The 25,971-nt window shown below is 42.2% G+C and overlaps 2 protein-coding genes across 3 annotated transcripts in view; one reads left to right on the top strand and one right to left on the bottom strand.

Moving 5' to 3' along the window:
• ppil2 (peptidylprolyl isomerase (cyclophilin)-like 2) overlaps nt 1-24,825 on the top strand; it is a 38,715-nt gene extending 13,890 nt beyond the window's left edge. Inside the window, exons 14-20 of the mRNA XM_040003525.1 lie at nt 2,171-2,204; nt 16,582-16,699; nt 17,095-17,151; nt 21,202-21,274; nt 21,647-21,709; nt 22,612-22,754; nt 24,190-24,825. Coding sequence (XP_039859459.1) covers nt 2,171-2,204; nt 16,582-16,699; nt 17,095-17,151; nt 21,202-21,274; nt 21,647-21,709; nt 22,612-22,754; nt 24,190-24,292 — 591 coding nt within the window. The 3' untranslated portion in view covers nt 24,293-24,825. The remainder of the gene's footprint in view (nt 1-2,170; nt 2,205-16,581; nt 16,700-17,094; nt 17,152-21,201; nt 21,275-21,646; nt 21,710-22,611; nt 22,755-24,189) is intronic.
• LOC120716135 (zinc finger CCHC domain-containing protein 18-like) lies at nt 10,156-13,673 on the bottom strand. Of its 2 annotated transcripts, XM_040003524.1 has the most exons (3): nt 13,523-13,673; nt 13,385-13,446; nt 10,156-12,769 (listed from the first exon to the last, which is right to left on the bottom strand). In XM_040003524.1, exon 3 carries the CDS (start codon nt 12,034-12,036, stop codon nt 10,339-10,341), a length of 1,698 nt encoding a protein of 565 aa, XP_039859458.1. In that variant the 5' UTR covers nt 12,037-12,769; nt 13,385-13,446; nt 13,523-13,673; the 3' UTR covers nt 10,156-10,338. The 2 variants fall into 2 exon arrangements, with proteins under 2 accessions (XP_039859458.1, XP_039859456.1); XM_040003522.1 differs by having other exon boundaries at nt 13,385-13,673.
• Nucleotides 24,826-25,971: the final 1,146 nt, after the last annotated feature.

Genomic DNA, 25,971 nt, shown 5'->3' with positions numbered 1-25,971 from the left:
GATTGAGCTTTGAGACCTTTCTCTGTGATTCACAAGTTCCTTTCACAGATTTTTAAATCAATGCAACTTCACTGTATTAGAGGTCAAGAGTTTGCAGAACATGTGCAGTGGTCAGGCGCTGATGCTCTAATTACTCATTAAAAGCTTCAAATTGGCTCTTAAACAGACAGCTGATGGAACTGATGGATTTGGAAATTATGGTCTATGCTCGGCCTGCTGCCTTTTAACTGAAATGTGGAGGATTTATATTGGCTTAAACAGTGATTAGAGTTCACATTATGAAGAAGTCAGGATGACCTGAATATATCTGGGTTCATCCTCCACCCCTGAATAATTAGAATCTGTGTTTTATTACATTGGTTTTTGTTGTAATCATGATAGACTTTATTTGTGTCTCTTCAGCTTAAGCTTTAAACACAGACCGAGAATATGAGGCGGCGAGTCTGATCAGCCGTCGTCTGTGTATTTCAGAGCTGCTGCTTCCATAATTAAAGTGGCTCTGAGTGGACATCTGGTCTCAAGAGGACCCTTACCTTTTTTATTCTGTCCTGTGGCGTTCATTCGCACTGGCAAGCTGTGAATTGTTTATACGTAATTACACTGCCACTAGCGCCTTCAGCTTATCCTCCGCAGCCCAAAAGGAGAGGAGGCCTCACAGAGAATCATTTCATAGCAACAAACACTTTAAAATCTGTGGTAGTGGCAGTAAAAGCACTGTCACTATAAAGCAGGACCTGTGAATCGCTGAACATCCAGAGGTGGTTTTACTTTGAAACATGAGAGGCACAGACGTGTTGAACATCAACATGATGCAGCCGTCTAATAATTCAGGTTTAATATTAATTGAATAATATGTATGCTTATTTACTGTATTAATGGGGAAGCATTACAAGCATTGCTTTTTGTCGTCTTTTGCACCTTTTTAAAGCTCTAACGTGGGAGACCAGTACACTCGAGACGGTGCAGTGTTTGTTTGATTCCACCTTCATGCCACGAGAGATCTTTTGCATTAAAAAAACTTTATTATTATTTGTGTTGCACTATTCAACGAACAGTAAAACAGTGAAAAATAAAACAGTTAAAACAGCAGCAACAAAAGACGGCCAATCAGCAGTAAGGAGGAATGAGAGAGGGGGAAGCAGGTTAACAAGGGTGGCAGAAAAAGCATAACTGCACGGCTGGCACACTGGGGCGTGCATAGCATAAACCGTACCTAAAACAATATCCTGTTTCCACAAATTATGTTTGAGCAAACATGCTCCTGCTCTTTGTCTTCTCCCTTTCCCTGCAGCCGTTCTTTTCTTCTCTGTCACTGGCTCCTTTTTAGAACATGGCTTCAAAGGCAACAGTGCAAAATGCAGAATAATCAGCTGCCTGTGCTGTTAGAAGAAAGTCCAAAAACAGTTGATTCTGTTCATCTGATCACCATTGATCGGTGGTTGTTGATCAATGTTCGTGACAATTTACATATTAATGATCAAGGAACTGACCTCGCGGCCCATTGTTCTTTCAGTGCTAGTTTTAGTCATAAGGTTTATAATGCTGGAGAAACCTGCAGTCACCTGAGACCGACAGCGTCACCTGGATGATGATGAAACGTTTCTCCCACTGAGAACGTCCAGATGAACAGAATCCACTTTTTGGGGATTTCTTTACCTGGATGGTCGAGCATGCATCAAGACGTTAGAAGTGTTTTCTGCATGGAAGCACAGGAGGCCCACTCAACAAAACTGTGCTCCACGGTGATGCTGGTGGTCAAAAGTTCAGAAAGCTCTTTAAACAAGAACACTAAAGAAATGCAGGGAACTGTAGAAGCACTCATAGGAACACCGGGCAAGTTTACAATGAACAATAGGGGCCAGTGTCCTGGAAAGCTTTGAGTCAGGCTTCTAACAGGGAAACGTGACCCCAGGTTGGGTGTTTGGCAAGAAGGGAAACTTTAGTTTTGTCAATTGTGTCGTTTATCGCATGTTTAAAAACTGCTGAAACATCCAGAAGCCTCCCATCCAAAAGATAATCAATTTACAGTCACATTTGGGGAAGAAAAACACTTAAAAACGATGTATCATTTGTTCCTGTATTGCAGAACAAAACCCGCATTTAGTTTTTCAGTGTGCAGCAGAGGAAGCTGAGGTCACCCAACGGTCATTTTTTCTTTTCTTTTTTCCAGATTCAAGGAGGAGACCCGACTGGCACAGGCACAGGTAAGATTAGCACTGCACTTAAACTACATTTTGAATTCATTTGAGTGGTTGAATCATTAATAGTCCCTTTTTGGAAGCTTTGCGCAAATACTGCAAGTCAAGAGTGTTACTAAATACGGGGGTACATGCGTAGAAAGCAACAGAGATGATGTGGATAGAGGCGGCTGAGGGTAGAGTGCTGAATGGGGCTGTGGTGAAACACCAGTCATCTAGCATATGCTGTAATTTTCCTGCTTTTACAACCACTTTAAAAGCAAAAGTGTAATTGACTGCTAGGCCACATGTAGTTAATTTCCTGCCTTCGTGTCGTCGGAGCCGATGTGAGAGTTTGCAGCACAAAGTGAGCTTTGTGTCTGTGGGCGTCTCTGAACTCTATGCAAAACGCATCCAGCATGACAGATTTATAGAGGTGCAGAATTTCTGGCCTGTGGGCAAAATGTTCCTCGTCACCTGGACTGAACAGTGTGTGCACACAACTCCTTAGCAGACCTTCAACCGGACTTAAAGGAGGGATTCTCTGCAGTGCTTAAAGAGGCCGTTCATCCAGAATCAAACTGGTGTGTTTTTCCCCACTGGCTTGTAGAGCTGTTTATCTTTATAGATAGATTTATTATCAGTGGGTCAGTTTTGGAGATATTGGCTCTAGAGGTGGGTATGCGTAGATTCATGTGAAATATTTTCGTTTTCTCACAGCTGTACGAGTATGTAAGGCCAAACTGCTACTGACTCACTTCCCTTTCTCAGGATTTTGTTATTGTCTGCTAAAGATATCACCCCCCTAATGAGGAAGAGGGCAAACGTTGCCTCTGTCTCTTGTTCCCGCCCGGTCTGTATGCCTTTAATCCTTTGAAAGGCTTTGAAATTTTTAAAAAAAGAGCATTTAAAATTAAAAGGTTCAGCAGCAGTGTCTCTGTGCAGAAATCATGACACGCTGAAGCCATAAAATCCACAGTACTTGCTGTTACAGTTTCATGTAGGAAGTGTTTTCTTCCTGATGTCGTCATCCACCAATCAAAAGAAGCAGGCAGCAAGTTAGCAATAAAGGTCAGCTGAGGATGGACACCATTAGGAAAGAGTTGTTTTTTAAGGGCTGAAAACCACCTAGCCACACGCTTAATGGAAAACATTACAACCTTTCTTTTCCCCTGTTGAGATTCTTTTGTTTCTGTAAGGCTATTAAGACAGACAGTAGGTTTCAAGTACGTGATTGTTATTTATCTTGGCAGATCCACAGTGGGCAAAGTATTCCTCTAATCATTTTTAATATTCGGATATTTTTGGGATGGCCTCTGGCATAGTGTCATATACAAGCCTGTTGCTCCCATCATAAAGAATAATAAGCCTCGCCAGCCTCAGGACAAAAACCCATTACACTGTCCCTAAATTGAGACTCTCATCAAGGGTAGATACGTCATTTTTATTTGCAGGGTGATACAGTTGCTACAAATAGTTACTGTTCACAATACTTTCGTGTGTTTCCTTTGAGTAATCGGATCATGATTTCTGGAAAGACGATCTGTAAATCATTTTTTTAAATATAGCTTTTTTTACTGCCTGCAAGCAAATGCCATCTTGTTCCATTATGTTCAAGAAAAGGCAGACGACTACAGCCGATATCTCCAAAAGGCATAAATTAGATTTTGGGTGAACTGTTCTTTTAATAGTCCCAAAGCACGTTGTAGGGTGCAGTCTAGCATGCTGTTTGTATAATAAAATGAACTGTAGGGAAGGTTTGGAGTGCGACTCTCAATCTGTTGTTTTGCTTTGGCCCCTTTTGTGGAAACCAAAGCAGATGTGATGAATTTCACGTGTTGTTTAATGTGAAGTTTTCTGAATATCTCAAATACAAGTGTAGCGCCTCTACTCAGCACCAGTACACACTCACTTTAAATAGAGACCCTAGACATCTTTCTAGGTTCAGGAGGAGGTTTTGTTTTGGAGACTCACAAAAGGAGTTGGCTTGGAAGTGAATAACTGGGACCTTTATTGCCTCAGTATCATTTATACACATATACAACACAATAACCCAAATTGCACACTAATAGTGCATTTTAAAGGTGAATACATGTAAAACAAAACAAAATAAAGACACTTAAATGGAAGATTTATACTGAACAGTATCAGAGCTCTTGGGAATGAATGAAACAGATTAAAGTGTTCCTGTTGTGAAGTTTGAATTGTCCAGTCTGAATTGTCCTTTAAAGTCGTTGAAAACCCAAACAGGTGTACTGTAGGGGAATTGTCAGTGTGCAAACCCTATTATCCGGGTAGGAAAAGTAGTGCATAGGGCTTATCTGTAATCCAGGGTTGCTTGAATCAGTTTCTCAGGCAAATCCCACAATCCGATCGCATGGCTGGCCACACCATTTCACGATCATCCAGGATCTCATTTGGGCTGTTCTCGCCGTCAGTGGTTCTCCAGAATTCTTCTAGTAGTTCAAAAAAACCAATCTACACAAACAGTGCAGAACAATCAATTTCTTTTCCCATTTTGTGTTCTTAACATGAGCTCATTAACTTCTTTTCCAAATGTATTAATCACAAATGGCATTCCCTTTAGCTTTACCAAGTTACACGAGTTACAGTAACTTGTTTGTACCAGTATCAACAATTTTACCAAAATTATATCACAACAAAGAACATCAGCAGCTTAAACAGTAATGTAAACAGTCATAGCAATGAAAGTGACATTCATCCTTAAGGCTGACAAGCAAATGTAACTTAATTCAGTGCAAATACTATTAAACTTGAAATATGAATATGCTCATTCTAATATAAACAGAGCTAGTGCTTCTACTTGAATACCTCCCCCCGATCGGAATATGGCTTCAGTGGGGTGGGGTGGCTAACAGCTATTAGCAGCTAGCATCGCATCTAGCATCGGCATCGTTTAGCTCAAAGCATACAACACTTATAACACACTGTAAAAAAACAACAGGAGAAGTAAAACAACACGCCAGATTCTCATAGCTCCCGATTGGTTTTTGTTCAAAGGTTTCTGAGCTGAATCGGCTAGTGAAATACATTATCTAACTTAACAGGTAGCTAACGAAAGCACGTGACTCACCGGGATTTTCAGACACAAATAACTTGACAGACGTTATTCCCTTTGTGGTCAGAGTTCGGGACCTAATAAAAGAGTACCTTATTAGCATTTATACGTAAAACAATCTGGTCTCATTAACCGGGTTGCAGTATTGCATACCAAGATACTTTTTCCATGCGCTCCGACACGTACTTGACCGCCGTCAGAGGGAAGATCTCACAGGAAGAGACAGGTAATACTTCCTGCGCACTAGACGCAAGGTCGTCAGAACACAAGACTGCATCACAACGCCCCCTTGTGACAATAACAGGCTATAGCCTTAGATTACAAAAAGGGATTTTGCAGCCCTGTATTTCACATGGGTTACACCCTCCCCCTTTGACCCAGCATGAGCCCCTTCATGCGTCACGCTGTGGTCTACAGATGAACTCTCATAGTCACCTATTGTGTAAAGTGCTTGGTTAAAGCTCTCTATGAGGCTCTGCGCAAAAGAAATTAAGGGATTTCCCAACTCAGGATAATGGAAGCGCCCTGGTGGTCGACGTGTCCTTTCTGACTTACGAACATGGTCATTGTTTTCTCCACTGTCAACAGTTTCCTTATGCTCCAGAGCTACCTCAGGGGTTTGTGGGTTCAGATCAATGGTTTCCATAGCTATAGGAGCCTCTACATCAATGGACGGTACATCAACGCTGTCTTCGGCCACAGATGATTTTTGATTAGTCATAGTTGGTAAAGTTACATCGTCTTCAGTAGGGTGTTGCTCAGCCACAACATCTGGCTCCTCTCCTTCAGCTACTTCAGGAGGTACCCCTACAGGCTCTGCAGGCAGCAAAGGGGAGCTGCCTCTGCAAGGCTCATCCTGAGGCTGAGGGTTTACACAGTCTGCTGGCATAGCTGGTACACAACTACCCTCCGGTACTGTTTTTCCTGTTTGCTGTCGTCTCTTCGGGATTTCAAACACCTGAACCAACTTTCCAGGAATGACAGAAGACTGCCTAGGATAGACAGGTGAGTCATCTTCAGATTCTGATTGCTCCTCCAGTAACAGAGGCTGACTGCGCCTCGTTCTTGGCCTGCAACTCTTTGGCTTGACCTGGTCAACTTCCTCAGCTTCAGATAAGTCACCACAAGGGAGTAAGAGATCCCTGTGAAGAGTTCGAATAGGACCATCTCCATTCATAGGCTGTACAACATACACAGGTAGGTCTACCATCTTTTCCACCACTCTGTACATGGTTGACTCCCACTTATCTGCAAGTTTGTGTTTATTCCGAAGTCGCAGGTTCCGCACTAGCACTTGATCACCTTTCTCCAAAGTTGACTCCCTGACAGTTTTGTCAAAACGGCGTTTATTCCGTTCAGCAACCTTCTGAGAGTTTTTGGCAGCGATCTGATAGCTCTCTTGAAGGCGAGCCTTCAGAGCTCTCACATACTGAGAGTGAGATGTAGGAGAGCCATCTTTAACTGGCAGGCAGAATGCAATATCCACGGGAAGCCTCGGCTGGCGACCAAACATTAACTCGTATGGGCTAAACCCAGTGGTTTCGTTCTTGGTGCAATTATAGGCATGAGTTAGTGGTTTCACATAATCGCGCCAATGAGTTTTCTCTTTGTCTTGTAGAGTTCCTAACATGCCAAGAAGAGTTCGGTTGAACCGTTCAACTGGGTTTCCCCGTGGATGATAAGGACTGGTGCGCACCTTCGTGATACCAGCTAGGGCACAGAGCTCTTTAATGAGTTGGGACTCAAAATCCCTGCCCTGATCACTAAGCAGGCGCTCAGGAAAACCATAATGCACCAGAAACTGCTCCCAAAGACACTTCGCAACTGTTGTAGCCTTTTGGTCTTTTGTTGGCATAGCAACAGCGTATTTGGTGAAATGATCAGTTATGACCAGAATGTCTTTGGTGTTGTGACTGTCAGGCTCCAAGGATAAATAGTCCATGCATACCAGTTCCATGGGACGGGTTGTTTGGATACTCACAAGAGGTGCTGCTCTTTCAGGAAGGGTCTTCCTTCTAACACAACGTCCGCAAGACTTAATCTTTCTCTCTACATCAGTTGCCATTTTAGGCCAATAAAATCTTGACCTAACCAAGTCGAGGGTTCTTTCCAAACCCATATGCCCCATGTCGTCATGAAGGCAAGTGAGAATGGTGGACCTTAAAGACTCAGGGACAACAAGCTGAAAGGTGACATCTTCACCTGATTTGCGGGTTCTGTAGAGGAGACCATTTTTCAGTTCCAAACGTTTCCACTCTTTGAGCATTAGTTTAAGCTCTAAGGATGCAGAGTTAGGATTGGAATTTGCTTCACCTCCATTTTCTAACATGTTGACCACATACCCAATAATTGGGTCAGACCTCTGATGTTGTTGGAGTTCTACCTCACTATAGGTAGGTATGACAGAACAACCTAATGTTCCATCATCTGCGTAGACGTCTGGCACCGCATCGGTATGTAGAGCAAGGGACTCTACCAAAGTGATAGAAGGTAGGCTATTGTCAGATTCACCTAAGAGATGACGGTGACACAAGACACTGAATGTGTCAGCTGTCACATCTTGTCTGTTGGGAGATGAAGAGAGATGATGGGAAGCGAATTGTTTCATTCGCTCTTTTTCTTCAAGAGAAGCATAGTCATCATCCACAGTATCATGTGGCCGCCTAGAGAGGCCATCCGCATCTTGATTGCTCTTACCAGCACGATACTTAATATTAAAGTCGAAGGTGGAGAGAGCGGCCAACCAGCGATAGCTGGCAGCATCAAGCTTGGCTGACTTCAAAACATAGGTCAATGGGTTGTTGTCCGTTAAAACCGTGAATGTGTTCCCGTAGAGATAATCTTGGAACTTCTCTACAATGGACCACTTTAATGCAAGAAATTCCAGTTTATGAGCTGGATACCGCTTTTCACTGGGTGAAAGTCCTCTACTTGCGTAGGCAATAACCCTCACTTCACCATCCTGTTCTTGATACAAGGCTGCCCCTAACCCAGAGGTGCTCGCATCAGTATGGAGGACGTATGGTAATTTTGGGTTAGCATATCCAAGCACTGGAGCTGATGTCAGTTTCTCTATGATTACCTCAAAAGCTTCCTGACAAGCAGGTGTCCAACGGCTGGAAAGAGGCTCTTTAGGGTTCAAGTATCCGCTAGGACCGGGTGTCACCTTTCTGCCCTTCCTGTATGGTGGGTAGCCTTTGGTAAGATCATTCAGGGGCTTGACAATTTTTGAATAGTCCTTCACAAACCGTCGATAGTACCCTGCAAAGCCTAGGAAAGACTTGAGGTCACTGAGCGTCTGGGGTCTTGGCCAGGTTTTGAGAGCTCTGACCTTCTCAGGATCGGTCTCTACACCTTTGGTAGACACGATGTGTCCTAGGTATCGCACAGAACTTTGGAAGAAGGAGCACTTTTTGGGAGAAAGTTTCAACCCATATTCTCTCAGTTGCTGAAGGACACGTAGAAGCCTGGTTTCATGTTCCTCCAAAGTGCTGGAGAACACGATGATGTCATCTATGAACACCAGAACTTCTTTCAGATTGAGGCTGCCCATACACCGTTCCATTAAGCGCTGGAAGGTGCTGGGAGCGTTGGTGATCCCCTGGGGCATACGGTTAAACTCGTAAAATCCCAAAGGGCACACAAAAGCTGTCTTGGGCTTATCACATTCCTCCATCTCAATCTGGTAATAACCAGACTTGAGATCCATTACTGAAAACCATTTGGATCCAGCAAGGGCTGAGAAAGCCTCTTCAAGGTTTGGAAGTGCGTACGCATCTCGTATTGTTAACGCATTGAGCTTACGATAATCAATACAAAGACGGACCTCTCCATTCTTCTTTTTAACCACCACAATCGGTGAAGCATAAGGGGACTCTGATTCACGGATTACTCCTGCATCAAGGAGTGCTTGCAAGTGCTTCCTCACAGCTTCATAATCATTTGGGTGGATTGGCCTGGACTTTTGCTTAAAGGGTGCTTCGTCCTTTAAGTTTATGTGATGTTTGACTTTAGATACATGTCCAAGATCCAAATCATGCTGGGCAAAAACATCAGCATAGGCACTTAGACGCTGGGTAACCCTCTCTTTCCACTCCTGCGGGAGGGGAGAATTGCCAAAGTCAAATGTCAAATCTGGGTGAGCAGGTTCATCAACTGGCTGTGCAGTAACATTATAACATTTCACAGTGTCATCGTTTTTGGTTGAAATGGGTGATTCGTCATATATCTTTGCAGGACTATGGAGCTCTGCAATGACACATCTAGAAGGCAGTGTCACGTCATGCTCAGTTTCATTTCTCACCCATATAGGTAACCTATGAGGATGCTTCTTGGGCAAAGTGACAAGACAGCACTCCACAAAAATTCCCCCTGGTAAGATGGATGTCGTTGGCTGTTCAACAATGGCACATTCACCAGCACTGCTGGATCTGACACAGCCTTCAAGGAGAACCCTCCCTTGAGCTGGTACTACGTGTTGCACCTTGCCCTTAAGAGTTACAAAGCCATCGTTTCCGGCTAGGTTTATCTCTCTCCTGACCTTGAGTGTACGGAGGATTTGCCTGTAGCCATAGACCGACGACAAATCATTGGGATCTTTACCTTGACAATATTCGTCGTACAGAACATCAAGTGCATTTGTCCCAATCAGCACAGGCAAGTCACAGTTAGAGCGTAAGTCAGGTACTACTAAAGCAAGGCTAGAAACCTCAGGCTCAGTTTCAATAAAGCTTTTTGGAAACTTAAGGCTGATGGGTATGTATCCCAAGTAAGGAACATTTTGGCCACTAGCAGCCTCAACATCCAGGCCACTGATAGGCTGAATGGGATAGTTCTGAAAGATTGGTGTTGTAAAATGAAGCGGACTACTGTGGTCACCTTGAGACCCAGTGTCAAGGAGACAACTGCAATTGACTCCAGACACGGTAACATTTGCTGTACATTTCTGTCCTACAAGTCCCTTGGGTAACCTAATCTGGGGTCGTGCTGCACGAGAGAGAGAAGATGCTTTGCTCTGAGGTTCCAGTTTGGGACGTTCATGATTACTTTCAGTTCCTGGTAGTCCCTCCCCAGAAACTGATTTTAGTTTAAAGCTGACATATTCTGTTCCTCCCAGACTTGTAGTTTTTGGTTGAACTCCTTACGTTTCATTTCAACTAGTTCAGGGTTTGGTTCATTGCTGCAAGAGGCAGCAATATGACCATCCTCGCCGCACCTGAAGCAGTACCATGGGCGTGGCTTCTTAGTGAGCTTAGTCTCGCTTGGGTCAGATTTCTCTTTAGGAAGAATCTTGAACTTAGGTTTGGTTTTCTTATTTGGCTTGTCAGAGTTCTGGCTTGAACTGTCAATAGCTGATGCTTTCAGTGAAGCCACTTGGGCTTGTAGCTTTGCAAGTTTCCTTTCTAACTTATGTGCATCAAAAGGCACTAGCCTATCATTAACAGCTGATACGTCTGTATCATCAGTGACATACTCTCCTACTTCAAGGGAGTTCAAATGTGCCTTAGGCTTAGAAATGCCTAAGTGCTGTTTCATTCGGCTGGACTTTGCCGCTTGCCGGTCCTCCTCAGTACGTAGCATGAGGAGCAACTCTGGAAATGAAGGTGGCTTGTCCTTCTTCTGCTCAAGCTGCAAGGTTGTGATCAAGCTGTTATTCCAGCAACCTCTACAAAACTGTTTAAGCAGTTGGCGATCTGAATCATTTGTAGTGATGCCACCTCTTTTAATGACTTTACTCAGGGTTATCTGCAACCGCTGTAAATAGGCAGAAGGCTTTTCACCTGAGTTCTGGTTTGTGCTCAGGAATTTGGCAAAAAGCTCATCCCCATCATCAACAGTACCATACGCTGAGTCAAGAAGGCTGAGATAGTCATGGGGAGAAGCGTTAGGACCAAGGTGCTTTACAATGTTAGCAGCTGGTGGAAGAAGGCTCTCAACTATTTTCCTTACCATATGTTTGTCAGATATGGTACAATCTATGAGGTGGAATTCAACATTGTTGCGCCACGTATCATAATCAGCTTCGAAAGTAGAGCAAGGGGTTTTCCCCGAGAAGGGCCTGAGCTTTGCATGACCTTGAGAAGGCATTTCATTGTTCTTAATGACATGCTCAACTACTACTCTCTGTACTTCAGGTGTAGTGAGCTGTTCAGGTGGTAAGTAGATAGTGGTTTTTCTGTGCGAGGGAGTCACTTCTACACTTGGAGAGGATGAGTGAGAGTCATGCTCAGGCAAGTGGGTTAAATCACTGCCCAGTTTAAGAGGACTTTGATGCTCTATGATGGCTGGTTCATCTTGGTCTGTGTCACTAGTGAGCTGCAGATTCTGATTAGGCACGGTTACATTTGGTCCAACTGCGGGATCACTCTCAGTGGACTTCTTCATTCTGGCCAGCTCATCTAGTAAAACCTTCTCAAAATCTGCACCACTCAGTTTAGCAAGCCCTTTCAGTTCAGTTAGGTAAGAATGGGTTAAACATGAACCCCTGTCTGCAGCATACAGCGCAGACAGAAGCTGGATATGATGGACAACACTTGGGTTACGGCTTTGTCTTTTGCAAGGCAAGCTATCCTTAAGGAACTGGACTGGTTCACCTGATTGGAACTCCACAATGGCTGTGTTTTTAAACTGTGCCTCTGTGCTAGTTACTTTGATTACTCTTCCAACAGAACCAAACTGCCCTAAGTAATCAATAACCTCATTGTCAACCTCGTCGCCTGTTAACCCTCCTACTAGGACAGAGTTAGGTACTTTGACACCTTCACTTTGGATTACATCCATGTTGTCTTATTGCTCCAACCCAGAATGTCATGGACAATTGTAATGATTTGACCCAAAAGGCATGAAAGCACCAGTTGCTCAACTTCCAAAAATAAAAGGAATTAAACCTCCTGGCTGGCTCGCCACGTTTTGTGTAGCGCCTCTACTCAGCACCAGTACACACTCACTTTAAATAGAGACCCTAGACATCTTTCTAGGTTCAGGAGGAGGTTTTGTTTTGGAGACTCACAAAAGGAGTTGGCTTGGAAGTGAATAACTGGGACCTTTATTGCCTCAGTATCATTTATACACATATACAACACAATAACCCAAATTGCACACTAATAGTGCATTTTAAAGGTGAATACATGTAAAACAAAACAAAATAAAGACACTTAAATGGAAGATTTATACTGAACAGTATCAGAGCTCTTGGGAATGAATGAAACAGATTAAAGTGTTCCTGTTGTGAAGTTTGAATTGTCCAGTCTGAATTGTCCTTTAAAGTCGTTGAAAACCCAAACAGGTGTACTGTAGGGGAATTGTCAGTGTGCAAACCCTATTATCCGGGTAGGAAAAGTAGTGCATAGGGCTTATCTGTAATCCAGGGTTGCTTGAATCAGTTTCTCAGGCAAATCCCACAATCCGATCGCATGGCTGGCCACACCATTTCACGATCATCCAGGATCTCATTTGGGCTGTTCTCGCCGTCAGTGGTTCTCCAGAATTCTTCTAGTAGTTCAAAAAAACCAATCTACACAAACAGTGCAGAACAATCAATTTCTTTTCCCATTTTGTGTTCTTAACATGAGCTCATTAACTTCTTTTCCAAATGTATTAATCACAAATGGCATTCCCTTTAGCTTTACCAAGTTACACGAGTTACAGTAACTTGTTTGTACCAGTATCAACAATTTTACCAAAATTATATCACAACAAAGAACATCAGCCGCTTAAACAGTAATGTAAACAGTCATAGCAATGAAAGTGACATTCATCCTTAAGGCTGACAAGCAATTGTAACTTAATTCAGTGCAAATACTATTAAACTTGAAATATGAATATGCTCATTCTAATATAAACAGAGCTAGTGCTTCTACTTGAATACCTCCCCCCGATCGGAATATGGCTTCAGTGGGGTGGGGTGGCTAACAGCTATTAGCAGCTAGCATCGCATCTAGCATTGGCATCGTTTAGCTCAAAGCATTCAACACTTATAACACACTGTAAAGAACAACAGGAGAAGTAAAACAACACGCCAGATTCTCATAGCTCCCAATTGGTTTTTGTTCAAAGGTTTCTGAGCTGAATCGGCTAGTGAAATACATTATCTAACTTAACAGGTAGCTAACGAAAGCACGTGACTCACCGGGATTTTCAGACACAAATAACTTGACAGACGTTATTCCCTTTGTGGTCAGAGTTCGGGACCTAATAAAAGAGTACCTTATTAGCATTTATACGTAAAACAATCTGGTCTCATTAACCGGGTTGCAGTATTGCATACCAAGATACTTTTTCCATGCGCTCCGACACGTACTTGACCGCCGTCAGAGGGAAGATCTCACAGGAAGAGACAGGTAATACTTCCTGCGCACTAGACGCAAGGTCGTCAGAACACAAGACTGCATCACAACGCCCCCTTGTGACAATAACAGGCTATAGCCTTAGATTACAAAAAGGGATTTTGCAGCCCTGTATTTCACATGGGTTACACAAGCATGAGGTAAAAAAACAAAAACTAATTGTGTATTTTAAGGTCAAAAAAATATTAATACTGTGTGTGCATGGGGAGGTAGTGATGTTAAAACAAGTTATTAGGTCATGTTGGAGTGCTTTCCTGTCAGGAGTTTCAGGAATTGCTGAAATGTTTTGAGCAAATCTGTCTTTTTCACTTCCTGTATATGACGTTCAGCTAACTGCTCACTGTAGCATTAATTCTTTGCCAAGTTTTGAAAAGCTTCATTTATCTAAAACCCTGCAAGATCAGGTGCTTTGGCCAGAGCTGATTTTTAAATACTGAACCGTGAAATCGCCGATGCGATAAAAAATAAAAATGTTTATTAGGCTGAAGCTGTCTTCACGTCTCTTCCTTCTTTCCTGTTTAGGTCGAGCAAAGTTTAAGTTTGTGCCATTGATTTAATTTGAGGAATATTTGAAATTCCCCACAGAGGGATTTTCACTTTAATTTAATCGTTAACTCGCTGGTGGGAATTAATTTCTCCCTCGGCCCTCCTCTCTCGCTCACCTTCGTTTACGATCCATTCGTAGCGAGGTAAAATGTCAGCGACTTTATAAATTATACAAAAATGTCACCGGGGGAACGTCGTGGCTGCAGAAGCCTCTAAAGAATTGATTGGTTGGTTGTATGCATCGCAAACACACTCACGGGTACATATTGTGCCTACGTGGAGACACACACACACACATGCACCAGCTGGCAGCACGCAGGACAGTGAAACACATCTCAGGGCGACAGATCCTTTCCCCTGTTGGGAGGCAATAAGCCCCTGCAGTGCGTATTCCTGTATACTCATTATGATGATTCTTAATGATGAAGTCAGTCTGAATAATGATTCACAGCTGAAGGCTCTCAACACGCCTCCGTGTTCAAGGGCAACCGGGTCTCTTGCCTGTCTCTCTCATGGTGCAGGAATCTGAATAAGTGGTACTGGCAGAGCCGCTAACTCGAGTTGTTTTCATACAAACTAATTTGATTTGTTACTTTCACAATATAAAAATACAACACGCACTTATGTGGAGCTGAAAGCTGAAAACAAGACTTGGACATGTTTCCTTTTTCCTAACAAACTTCGAAGTTGTTTTTCCGTCCACGTTTCTCACTAAAACCCTCGCGTGTCCTCGAGGCTCGACGTGTCTCCTTCTGTTAAGCATTTGTTGATGTTTTTATTTTTGAAACCTGCGTTGCGTTTTCCATCTGTTTATACCAGCTAGCAGTCTCCTTTTTCCCACCCTTAGGGCATGTCAGCTGTGGATCAGCGAGAAACCACAGTTTATTTATACAACCGTGTGGGTCTGTGGATAAATGACAGGCATTTCTTTACTGTACACACATGACCAATCTGGTTAGGAAGCTCAAAGTGCACTTTTCGTCCTGGTCATGGGACACTCGATCGGTTTGTTTTCCCCTCAAGGATATTTAAGGGAGCGTAGGAGTTTGTCCAACCGGTCTATATGTGTTTTGTGGACTTGGACTCGGTCACTGTGGGGAGTGCTCTGGGAGTGTGGGGTCATTGTTACACCCTGCCTGGCCCGTGTACAACCATAGAGAGAGTCTGGCTCACATTGGCAGCAGTAAGTCGGACTCTATCCCAGTTAGCCAGGACTGTCCTCTGTCACCAGCTCGGTTAATAGTTTTCACAGGTTTGTTCGATTATATTAAACAACCTCCAGCTCTCACTGGGGCGCTTTGCAGCTGAGTGTGAAGCACATGGGATGAGAAGGAGCACCTCCAAGTCTGAGACCATGGTTCTCAGGCAGAAACGACCTGTTGGCCTAAGTGAAGGAGTGGAAGGGAGTCAGAGCTGCTACTCCTCCACATCACAACGCGTTGAGGTGGTTTGGGAATCTGATTAAGATGCCTCTGGGGCTCCTCCTACGAGAGGTGTTTCAGGCGAGTCAGAGCGGGAGGAAACCCCGGTTAGGAAACCCTGGGGCAGAACACACTGGAGATATCATGTCTTTGCTCAGACGGCTGCCAGCCCCAAACTGGACCCGGGTTAATTTAGATTTACTTTCTAAACGAAGAAAAAACTCGTCAGGCATACAAGGGCTTTATTAATTCCTCATGTTACAGCAGTACAAGCCTCAGCAAGAAGAAGTGAACTAGAGTATATTAAAAAGTAGTGCGCAAATTAGGAAAACCCCCCCAAAACATAAATATAACGGTGTATGACCATACTCAGTCTTTCTAAAATGTATTACGAAATCATTCACTCACCATGTATTCTGCATGATTTGGGCTCCATATAGCAGCCATGCTATAACCAAAACCAACTTTGTCCTGGTGGGGAGGAGGTCACCGTCCACCCACACAAACACAGCTGAGTTTATTTCTCTCTCTAAAGCGTGAAGAGAGAATATCGGTAATTATTTAGCCTTCTGTGGTTAATGAGTGGATGGATATGAGAGAGAAAAGTGCTATATAAATATATTTAACTTACTTTACTTGCTTACTTTTTACCTCAGACTTATATATCTTCAAAATGTGAATAGCGCCCAGTAAACACAGCCAGTGAGCCAGGATGCTTAATCCCAAGACCTTGAAAGCTGGACAGCAGGATGTACAGCATCCGTCAACAGTTCCTGCTAACATGACCCAGTGTCTGCAGTGTAAAAGGTTTAGCCTGAGCAAATATTGAAGCTTTACCTGCAGAAACATTTTCAGCCACGTTGCCAGAGCGCAAGAAAGTGTTAAAACTGCACGTCAATTAGGACTCTGAAGCAAATATGTTATTAAGGACTTGACTGTTTCTGTTCTTTTCCATCGTGACGTAATGTTTTCTGTTGTTTTCCTTCTCTCGGTCATTCTTTCTCCATCCTCAGGAGGCGAATCCTTCTGGGGAAAACCTTTCAAGGATGAGTTTCGCCCCAACCTATCCCATACCGGCCGGGGGATTCTCAGCATGGCAAACTCTGGTCCAAACACCAACAAATCTCAGTTGTAAGACATATTTTTCCTAAACTTAGAACAGTTGCCCAGAAAGTCAGCCGGCAGGGAATTATGTTGTGTTTCGTCTGTGTCGTTGTCTCTGCTGAGCGTGCACAGAAACTCGTGTTAACAGCACAGCCATTAGTTCCTTTTACTTTCTTGCTGTTTAGTGTTAAATATCAGTTATAAAAGCCAACTGGGGCAAATTTTGTCACAAAGGAGCTCTCTGATCATTCAGCTAATATTCCACAGTTCCTTGTTTCCACTATTTCCAGTCTTTTAAACCTCCCTGCTTTAGCTTTTTTAGCCTGTGTGTATTATTGAAGGGTATTTCTCATATTTTGTAAAATAAGGCTGGCTACTATTTCCAAAACTTGTGTAACTTTTTAAAAAAATTCTCCCTCCAGCTTCATCACATTTCGATCGTGCACCTACCTCGACAGGAAGCACTCAGTATTTGGAAGGTAAATCTGCCTTTTAAGTGTTATCATATTCACTGTATGTGTGTACTGTGTCTATGTGTTTATAATTTGGGTGTGAAAGGCAACAGTCCTGCATGTTCTTCCTCATCTCTCCATCTCTCCTCTCATATTATCTTTCATACACGTGGTCCCAGTACTCTGACTTCTAAACTGACTTCTGGTCAAAAGCGGTGAAAAATTTAGGAGATGCTGAACCTAAACTGATGGCTTTCTCTCTCGCTCTCCCTGCTAAGCGAATGGTCGTCTTTTGCAAAAAGCCTTGACTGTCGTCTAAAAATATTCACTGCTTTTAACAGGCTGATTCTTTAGATGCTCAGCACACTATAAAAGCTTCAGTTTTAACCCTGCAAGCAGCTTTTTTTACCGCCTAACCCAGTGTCTTTGCACATTTAACTGAGGCCTAGGCAACCAAACCAGATCTATTTAGGTACTTTACAGAGGACACTGTTTCTGCAGGGTCGTCAAGAATATTTATTATTGTTCTAGTACTGAACATAATGTGTTTGTTTTTAATTGATGAGGAAACACTTCATCTTATTAAATAACCTTCATGGGTTGCATAAATGATTTCGAATGGAAAATTTAAAAATGTCTAAAGAAACAGATGTAACGCTCGTATTAATGATGTGCGACCACATCCTCAGTGTTTTCTGATTGAGGGGAATCACACTTTCAGACTGCTTCTTTATGCATTTTAGTTTTTGTAAGGGATTAAATGTTTAGCTCCATGATGGCTTTTTTAAAAATTTATTTTTCCATCTTAAAAACGGGTCACGTTTAAAATGTCTTGTTTTGCTTGACCATAATGAATCGTATAACACGGAGGCATCACTTCGTGTAGTCTTTTTTTTTTTTCTTCTCATGCAGCTCATTGGTTTCTTTTATTAGCATTTTTTGTGTGTTTGCAAATGTTAAGATTTTTTTTCTTCCTTTATTAGAAGAAAGACAGAAATTTTGGGGTTTGACATGCAACAAACGTCTCTGACTGTGTTTTAATGAGGGATGTTCAGATTTAGCGCCAGCACTCCAAACACACATTTTATTAATTCACTGCACTTTATATACAGAACAAAAACTCTGTCGGGCTCGTCTGGAGCTGGTACGTTTTCTGGGTTGACTTATGATATATTTTTGTGTGCATTATTTTTTTTCTTTATAGTACACAGTATACTGTTGTTGCTATGACTCTATCTGGTTTTATCTCGACATGTTAGGTAGTGGAGCTACGAGACGGTGAATTTTTGTTGTTAATTATTTTCTCAGTTAATCGATTATTATTATTAATCTGCATGTGAATTCTGGCTTCACAATATTTTTTCCCTGTAAAGTGACAGGATCGTTTTGTTGTCAGAAGTATTTCAGATTAATTTAATTTTAATTCACTAATTGATGAAGCGTTTTTCTTCCTGTAAAAATGATTAGTGGGAGTGCTTTGTGTTGTTGTGTTTGTGATGTTGTGATGATTTGTCATTCGCTGGATTAGCCCAAACACCTCTGTGTTATTTTATCTGGCAAATGATTTTATTTTGAAAATCGATTATATAACGCTTCTTCTTTGTACCTTATATAGAGGATGTTTGTTCACATTGCAGGTACCTGTTGTGCAGACAGGTGGGATCTTAATTTATACCTTAATGTAAATTTGCAAAAGAGGCTCGAGCTGGAAGGCCTAGAGATAAAAACAATGTGTCGGGTCACCGGGAGGTAGGAAAAAAGTTAAAAGCGCTACAGTTTGATCTGATGCCGCAGGTCAGCGAGTCATCAAGTGTTTGTGCTCATCGGTTCGCCTGAACGTATGAAAGCAGCTGGAGAAAGAGTTTGCAGTTTAAAGAGTGAAGTGAGAGCAACTTCTTGACTACGTCAAAACAACGTGACAAAGCTCGAGTGTTGAATCCAGTGAGGAGTGTTATCGGCTAAACCTGCAGCTCCTCCTGGCCTCACTGAGCTTTATCAGCGAGTCAGCTTTTTGTTTGGCTGCCTGGACCTAAACCTTTCCATTTTATTTCACACTCGCTGCTCCCTGAGTCATTTTTGCCTGCAGAAACCAGCCTTTTAACAGAAAATGCTCAAAATGCTTCTGAATACCTTACATGCTCTGCAATAAATGGCAGACAGGGTTAGTTGAGTGTTTATCAGCCAAAAAGCCAGATTTTTCCAGCAGGAGTTGGAAGTGTCTAAAAGCAGAATTAATCGTAGTGACTACTGGGCTGAGTTTAAACTCCATATAAACGCTGTTCTGTTTCTATAGGTTTAAACTGAAAAAGCAGCTGTTTGCTGATGTTCACAGCTTGTTTAGCTGTCCTCATGTGCAGACGATGTTCATTCACTAAGGAGGTTATAAGCTGCGTGACACACTGGCATCATAATTCATGTTTACCTTTTTGTTTTTCACGATGACTTCATGTATATATATTTATTCTATATTTAATTAATGCTCGAATTGTTTTTCTGTGTCATCAGAGAGTTTCAGTATAAACTGTCTGTAGGTGCCATGTTTTCACTGATTACAGCATGATTTTAAGTGCTGTATAGATTATCTGATGTAAACACGTGTTTTATATGTGCATCTTGTTGAAACCACCAAATCAAACCCAGCTGCAAACCAGTGTGTAATTTCCACATCTCCTACAGAACAGTATTCGTTAATATTTATATAGTTTTACTTATAAAGCTTAAAGTTTCAGAGCCCTAATGTAGAAGGATCAAGTTACAAATAAACTGTAAAATTAGAATATATTAACTTGAATTAAAATATTTATTTTACCGCTCTGTACACTAAATCCCAACAATTTAACAATTTTCTACAGCGTTAATCTCTTATTTACAATATTTTGACTATAATATTTTATCATCATCACTTGATGATGTCTGATTGGAGTAGGCAGCGCTCATAAGGATTGATGTGTGAAACAAGCACAAAGCCTGAAGCAGGAAGCTGCCTCTAACCACCATCTGAAAGCTGCAGTTTTAGGTTTTGTTAAGCCAGCTAACACAAAGTGGTCCAGCTGTGTTGAACTTCCTTTGTCGTATACCTCTCAGGGGCCTGAGAGTCTCCACCTAAACTCTGAGTCGATTAACTGTGACGATGGGAAACTGCAGCGTTTCCAGTTCCAGAAAGGCTCATCAGAGTTTCTAATAAGCTGAAATAAATTTGCCAGTACAAAATTATAGAAATCCTGGTGTGAGGTTTGGCATCTGTAGCAGTCATAACCTTACAAATAAGATGATGATGCTGGCATTCATACAGCTGTGTTAGAAACCCACAAATAGTCACTCCAATGGTCAACAGGACGAGCAGGGGAGCAACTGAAGGCTGAATGCAAGCTAAAGAAAGAGTTTTACAAATCAAGTCAAGCTCGTCCTCCGTTACTGACTCTCGATGCCGAGAGAAGAATCCCAGCTGATGGGTTTTCATGATGAAATAGGTTCCCAGCCTTAATATACATCATCATTGTGTAATTGCACTGTGCTCATCCATAACACATGGATGTATGAAACATGTCGCCCGTTGGTTTGTGAAGACTCGTTTCGAAGTGTTCTGAAACTGGACGTGAGAGGCGTCAGTCCAGGAGTGACCGAGCCCACACGTCAGTCCAGACAGTGACTGGCCATTAAAAAAGCTGCAGGTTAAAGTCCTGGAATCTGTTGGTGTTTACAGGTGTGATATGAATCGACTCGGTACCATTATCAGTCAGAAAGGAAGGTTAAAGTCAAACACCCTCCTGCAGTGGAAGGTGAGCGCAGGGCAATCACAGTTCAGCTCTCTTAATGTAGATGGATCAGCTCATGGCGATGTAAGCTTCATCATGCTCCTCTCTCTCATCACATCACCCTTAACATGGATGTGTCATTTTAAATGGTAAAACTGGGAATGAATTATTCAGCAGTCTGAGTCTCTCACGGCTACATTTTCATGATATGTTTTATGACGGATACGATCCTCTTCCTGGCAAAGGTCGGCATGAGGGGACCTTTGTCAGGACTCGGCAGCGTATAAAGTGAAGGACGTGTCGCGTTTTTTCTCTGTTGCAGGGTGGTCGGTGGATTTGAGACTCTCACAGCCATGGAGAACGTGGAGAGCGATGCCAAAACAGACAAACCAAAGGTATGAAGCAGTGAGGTATAAGGTTGGCTGTTGCTTGTAAATGTATGAAAAGACGTATCACTCCACAGGTTTGTTGTATGTCAGATTTTTTACATGTTAAATGGTTGAGCTGTAGTTTTAAAATGAGTTCAAGTTTCTGGATCGGACACATTAAAAGCAGCTGAGGAGAACAAGACGTCATGCCACGGATACACAGATCATCTGAAGGTCAGATACCAGGACTAGAAACGATGCAGGGAGAGTTCTGTTTAACGTAGTAAACAGCTGTACACAACAAAGAAATCCAGCAGCAGTTTTCCAAGTTTACCTTAAAGTTAAATCAATGAATAAAATTTTTTGCATTTAATGCTTCAATGTTTGTTTGTTCCACAGTCGGAGATCAAGATCATAAGCACGACAGTGTTCGTGGACCCGTATGAAGAAGCTGATGCACAGGTTTGGATTTTTCTCTATGACGTGACTGTGAAACCATAAATATCTTTAAAGTAGAGGCGTTTCAGAGGGAAACAGCTTTGTGCTGTTTTCAAACTTAAGAATTTGTGTTTCTGAGAAGTCTAGAATCCCCTTATCGAGTTTTTAAATGAAAATGCCAACTGTGTAGATAAAGTAGTTCCTGTGGGAGGGGCTTAAGGTGTACAGGCGTGTACAGTGTGGCACTTGGGGGTTGATTTGCTTGTTGCCCAATAGTGATGGTGCTAACCTCTTGAAAAGTTTGTTCTTTTGAGCAGTTGTAAAAGTTTGTAGTTTTTGTTCAGAACCATCACGCTCTGCCTCGTTTGGCTGGTAAAGATAATTCCCACCTCTGCTCGAGCTCGAGGCCTCTCACACAGTCTGCGCCAGCGCTGACCAGCGCCACAGATCGCATTGGTTTCCTCTAACGTTCTCCTTCAGATGCCTCAGGATCGAGAAACTCTTGTGGTGCAGAGCTCAGTAAAAAATCGATTTAAAAATGATGAGGGGCTTGCTCCTGTTCTCAACAGGCTACCTTCAAGCTTGAAAACTGTAGCCAGCTCTCATCGCCGGTGATGATCCTCGAAAGTCGAGTCAGTTTGAAAAAGAAGCGGACTGTAAACTTCAGAATGTGCAGTGCAAGTAGTCAGCATGGATTTCTAGTCAGCAGTCTAAAAATAGCAGCTGTTTGGACACGACTGAGATGTTGACCTTGAACAGGAGATCGGAGGAATGTAAAGCAGATAAGCTTTTTGATTTTTATAGGTCTGCTCACGGAGTGTCAGGTCACAGCTCTTATATTGACAAACCTGGCAGCCCTGTGTCAGAGTGATTATTCAAACTATCCTGTGAGTTTTGTGTGGATTTACATGATTTTTGCCTCTCAGATTGCCGCGGAGCGAGAAAAGGAGCTACAGAAGCAGGAGGAGGAGAAACAGCAGGCCAACATCGCCCTGAAGAAAGCCAAGGAGGAGCAGGCGCCAAAAACCTTCAAAGCAGGTGTTGGAAAATACATCAACCCTGCCACAATGTAAGGAACACACGTGAATACAGATGACTACAGTCTCCCCTGTGCTTTTAATGCAGACACGACTCATTCATATGCACCAGCGAGACTATGAAAGCTGCAAGCGCACAAACACGAGTTAAAGAGAGTTTCTTTCCACTCCGCTGACAGAATTTACATTAAAAAGTTGCAGCGTTTTCTCACCGTCTGATGTAAGAGACTAGAGAAAGTGGAAAGCAATGAATGGATGATAAAGTATGATTATATAGCAGCATAGCAAGAGAGAATGGGAATAGGCATATTGTATGAAATTGCCAGTTATAGAGAAGATTGCCAATTTTCCCCACAGGGATAATTCAGGGTTATTATCCATAACATATTTTTGATATTCATTTTGTTTTCACATGTTTTGGCATAATATTTAGAATAACTTTAACTTTTTATTGCTCAAGTTTTCTGTTCAAATTGCTCAGTCGCTGGGTTATAAAACAGATGGATCCAAACAATAGAGTTTTGTCCTCTGGCTCTATTTTATTAGTCCATAAAGGGCCTCTTATGGTGTTTTATGGGATCATTCTTTTGGGGGGTTTTAATCTGTCGTGTTAAGCTTTTAACTGTGTTAACATATAATGCGCTTAGTTAAAATTTGAAGAAGCAGTCGTGAGTAGTCGTGCTGCAGCTGTGGTTTGATTTTTGATTTGGATCATAATGTGGCTGAATTTGTTTTTCTTTTTAACTTTGTTTCCACCAGCTGTTTTTTTTTTTTTTTTTGTTCGTTTGTTTTTTGATAACAAAACGCAGGAGAGACAGGTACAGGTTTAGGCTATTATATCGCTACCACAAGGTATCAGGATGCCGGTGGTCATCGGTGGTCCCACAGAAGCAGTGGGACGATCAGACTGTGGAGCAGATTCATGTCAGTGTGTGGGACTGTAGCCTGAGGTTTATGACATTAACTGTAATCGTGTCACAGTGGAAAAATAATCAAATGAGTAGTTGAATGAATATTTCTCTCCAGTGTGAATGTTGGATAGAAAGCACTTGTAGAAAAACGTGCTGGTGTGAATAAGTTATACAAAAGCAGTATATAAGAACCCGTCCATTTACCAGACAAAACGGGACATTTCCTCAGTCTCTAAGGAACCGTTAGAAGCATTAAAACATTTTTAAATGTATTTTCACAATGTACAGGCCAATCTGTCAATGAATCGATCAACAGAAAACTCAGCAGTGCTTTTAGGCCACAAAGACTGAAGGTACGCCCCACCGCCCCTTTTTTGGGCTGACTTTTACTTTCACTAAGAAGAAATGCCTGAAAATATGAGCCCAGCATGCAGACAAGGACATGCACAACAGAATTTACAAAGAACAGAGTTACAAGAAAGATCAAAGAATTATCTGCAAGAAGCAATATGTAAATGGATCTTCGTGTGTTCATATTCTGCTTCTTTTCTCTCAGAAAACGTTCAGCTGCTGAAGATGAAAGCGGTCCGTCCACCAGCGGCACGGCAGCCAAGAAGTCCAAAGGCAAAACCAGCTTCGGAGACTTCAGCTCCTGGTAGCACTGACACATTCTCAATTTACCAGATTGTATCTTTACTGGTCAGAATGGCAACCAGCAGAATTACTTTCTTTTTTTTTTTTTGTGTAATGTTTTTCTTCTCTCAGTAGCATCAGCTTTTTTGACAACTATCAAGTAAAGCTCCTTTTTTCATAAAGACTGTTTTCTTCATTATTAAAGATACTTGGATTAAATATCTCACTGATGTTTCGTCCTGGATGGTTTAATAAGTGTTGCTATGCTACTACAGTTAGCTGCTTGCTAGCAACACTGGCATAATTAATTTACAGTGTCTATAGTAAACAAAAGCTATATGTTTATGGGTTCAGTGGCTAGTTTCACATCTTTATAGAACATGCAAGGTCTCTTAAACAGATCCACCTCTCGTTTGAGTGATGCCTCATTAAACAAGGAGGACTTTACGGCGGCTACATTCGTCTTTTATGTACAGTCTATGCACACATCGTGCAGCACTGGAGTTAAAGGCTGTTTGAATCAGATATAAAATTCAGATATAAAACCCAAAATCGTGAGTCTGTGCAGACAGATCATCTCCGCTGAGGCTTCTGCATGGCACAGATGATGAAGTGTATTTAACACGTTTTCAAACCCGACAGTCGGATAGCCTCCTGTGAGCAGCACCCAGTGATAGTGGGGAGGAAGAAGTCACGTTTACCAGCCTACGAAATGTAACTAAAGCGTGGTTCAGCTCAGGACTGATGGTGGATATGCAGGTGGCTCATAGAGCAGTGCTCGAGAAGCAGTGTGGAAAAGTCTTTGACCTAATCTTGCAGCATCTAGAGCAGGGGTGGGGGCGAGGGCCGGGCTCCTGCAGGTTTTAGATGTGTCCTTGATCCAGCTGATTTAAATGGTTAAATTACCTCATCAACATGCCTTGAAGTTCTCCAGAGGCCTGGTAATGAACTCATCATTGGATTCAGGTGACCCAGGGTGGGATCTAAAACCTGCAGGGCACCGGCCCCTGGGGCCTGGAGTTCCCCACCCTGATCTCGAGCGATGAGCCTCAAAGCTCACTGTACTCGAAAAAAAAAAAGCTTTTAAGTGTTTTTTTTTTTCATGTTTTCTGAATTTCATAGTTCATAAAGTTAATATTTTCTAACAAGAAAAAAGGATGGTCCGGTGATTTTCGAGCACTGGGAAGTGCTTCTCTTCACCTCACAAACTCAATAGTTTGATATTTTCTCATTCTGGTTGAAATCACCTCGAAATAATTTTTTCAACAGAGCTTCAGGGTTTGAATCTTTTATTTTTTTATTTTACTTTGACAAAAACCTTATTACCGTATTCACTGCTCTCATTCAACAGCACCAAGAAAATGCATGAAAAAATATGTGAAAATACTTTCAGTTCTTGAGTTTTCATTGAACAACACTGAAGGAAATCAGACTGCGGTGACTGACGGGCGCAGTTACAGGTCTGATTATTGCCTCGTTTGTTCTCGTGTTTAGAGTTTCGTCTGTATTGATTCATTGTTTTCATGCATTTGAAATAAATGTTCAGAGAGGGCTCCTGTCATCCCTTTTATGTGAGAGCATAATTTGAAAATTACATTTCATACATCCACACAAAGCTTCTATAGAAAACGATCAGACTAAACCAAAGAAAGATCTGAATTTACTGCCTACAAAGTGACGTTGGATGGATGTTTTCAACACATAA

Source organism: Simochromis diagramma, unplaced genomic scaffold (genome assembly GCF_900408965.1).
Source record: "Simochromis diagramma unplaced genomic scaffold, fSimDia1.1 OVJJ01000583.1, whole genome shotgun sequence".
In the NCBI taxonomy this organism is placed as follows: Eukaryota; Metazoa; Chordata; class Actinopteri; order Cichliformes; family Cichlidae; genus Simochromis; species Simochromis diagramma.
The sequence above is the reverse complement of the archived record's forward strand: the minus strand, read 5'-3'. Positions and strand labels throughout refer to the sequence as shown.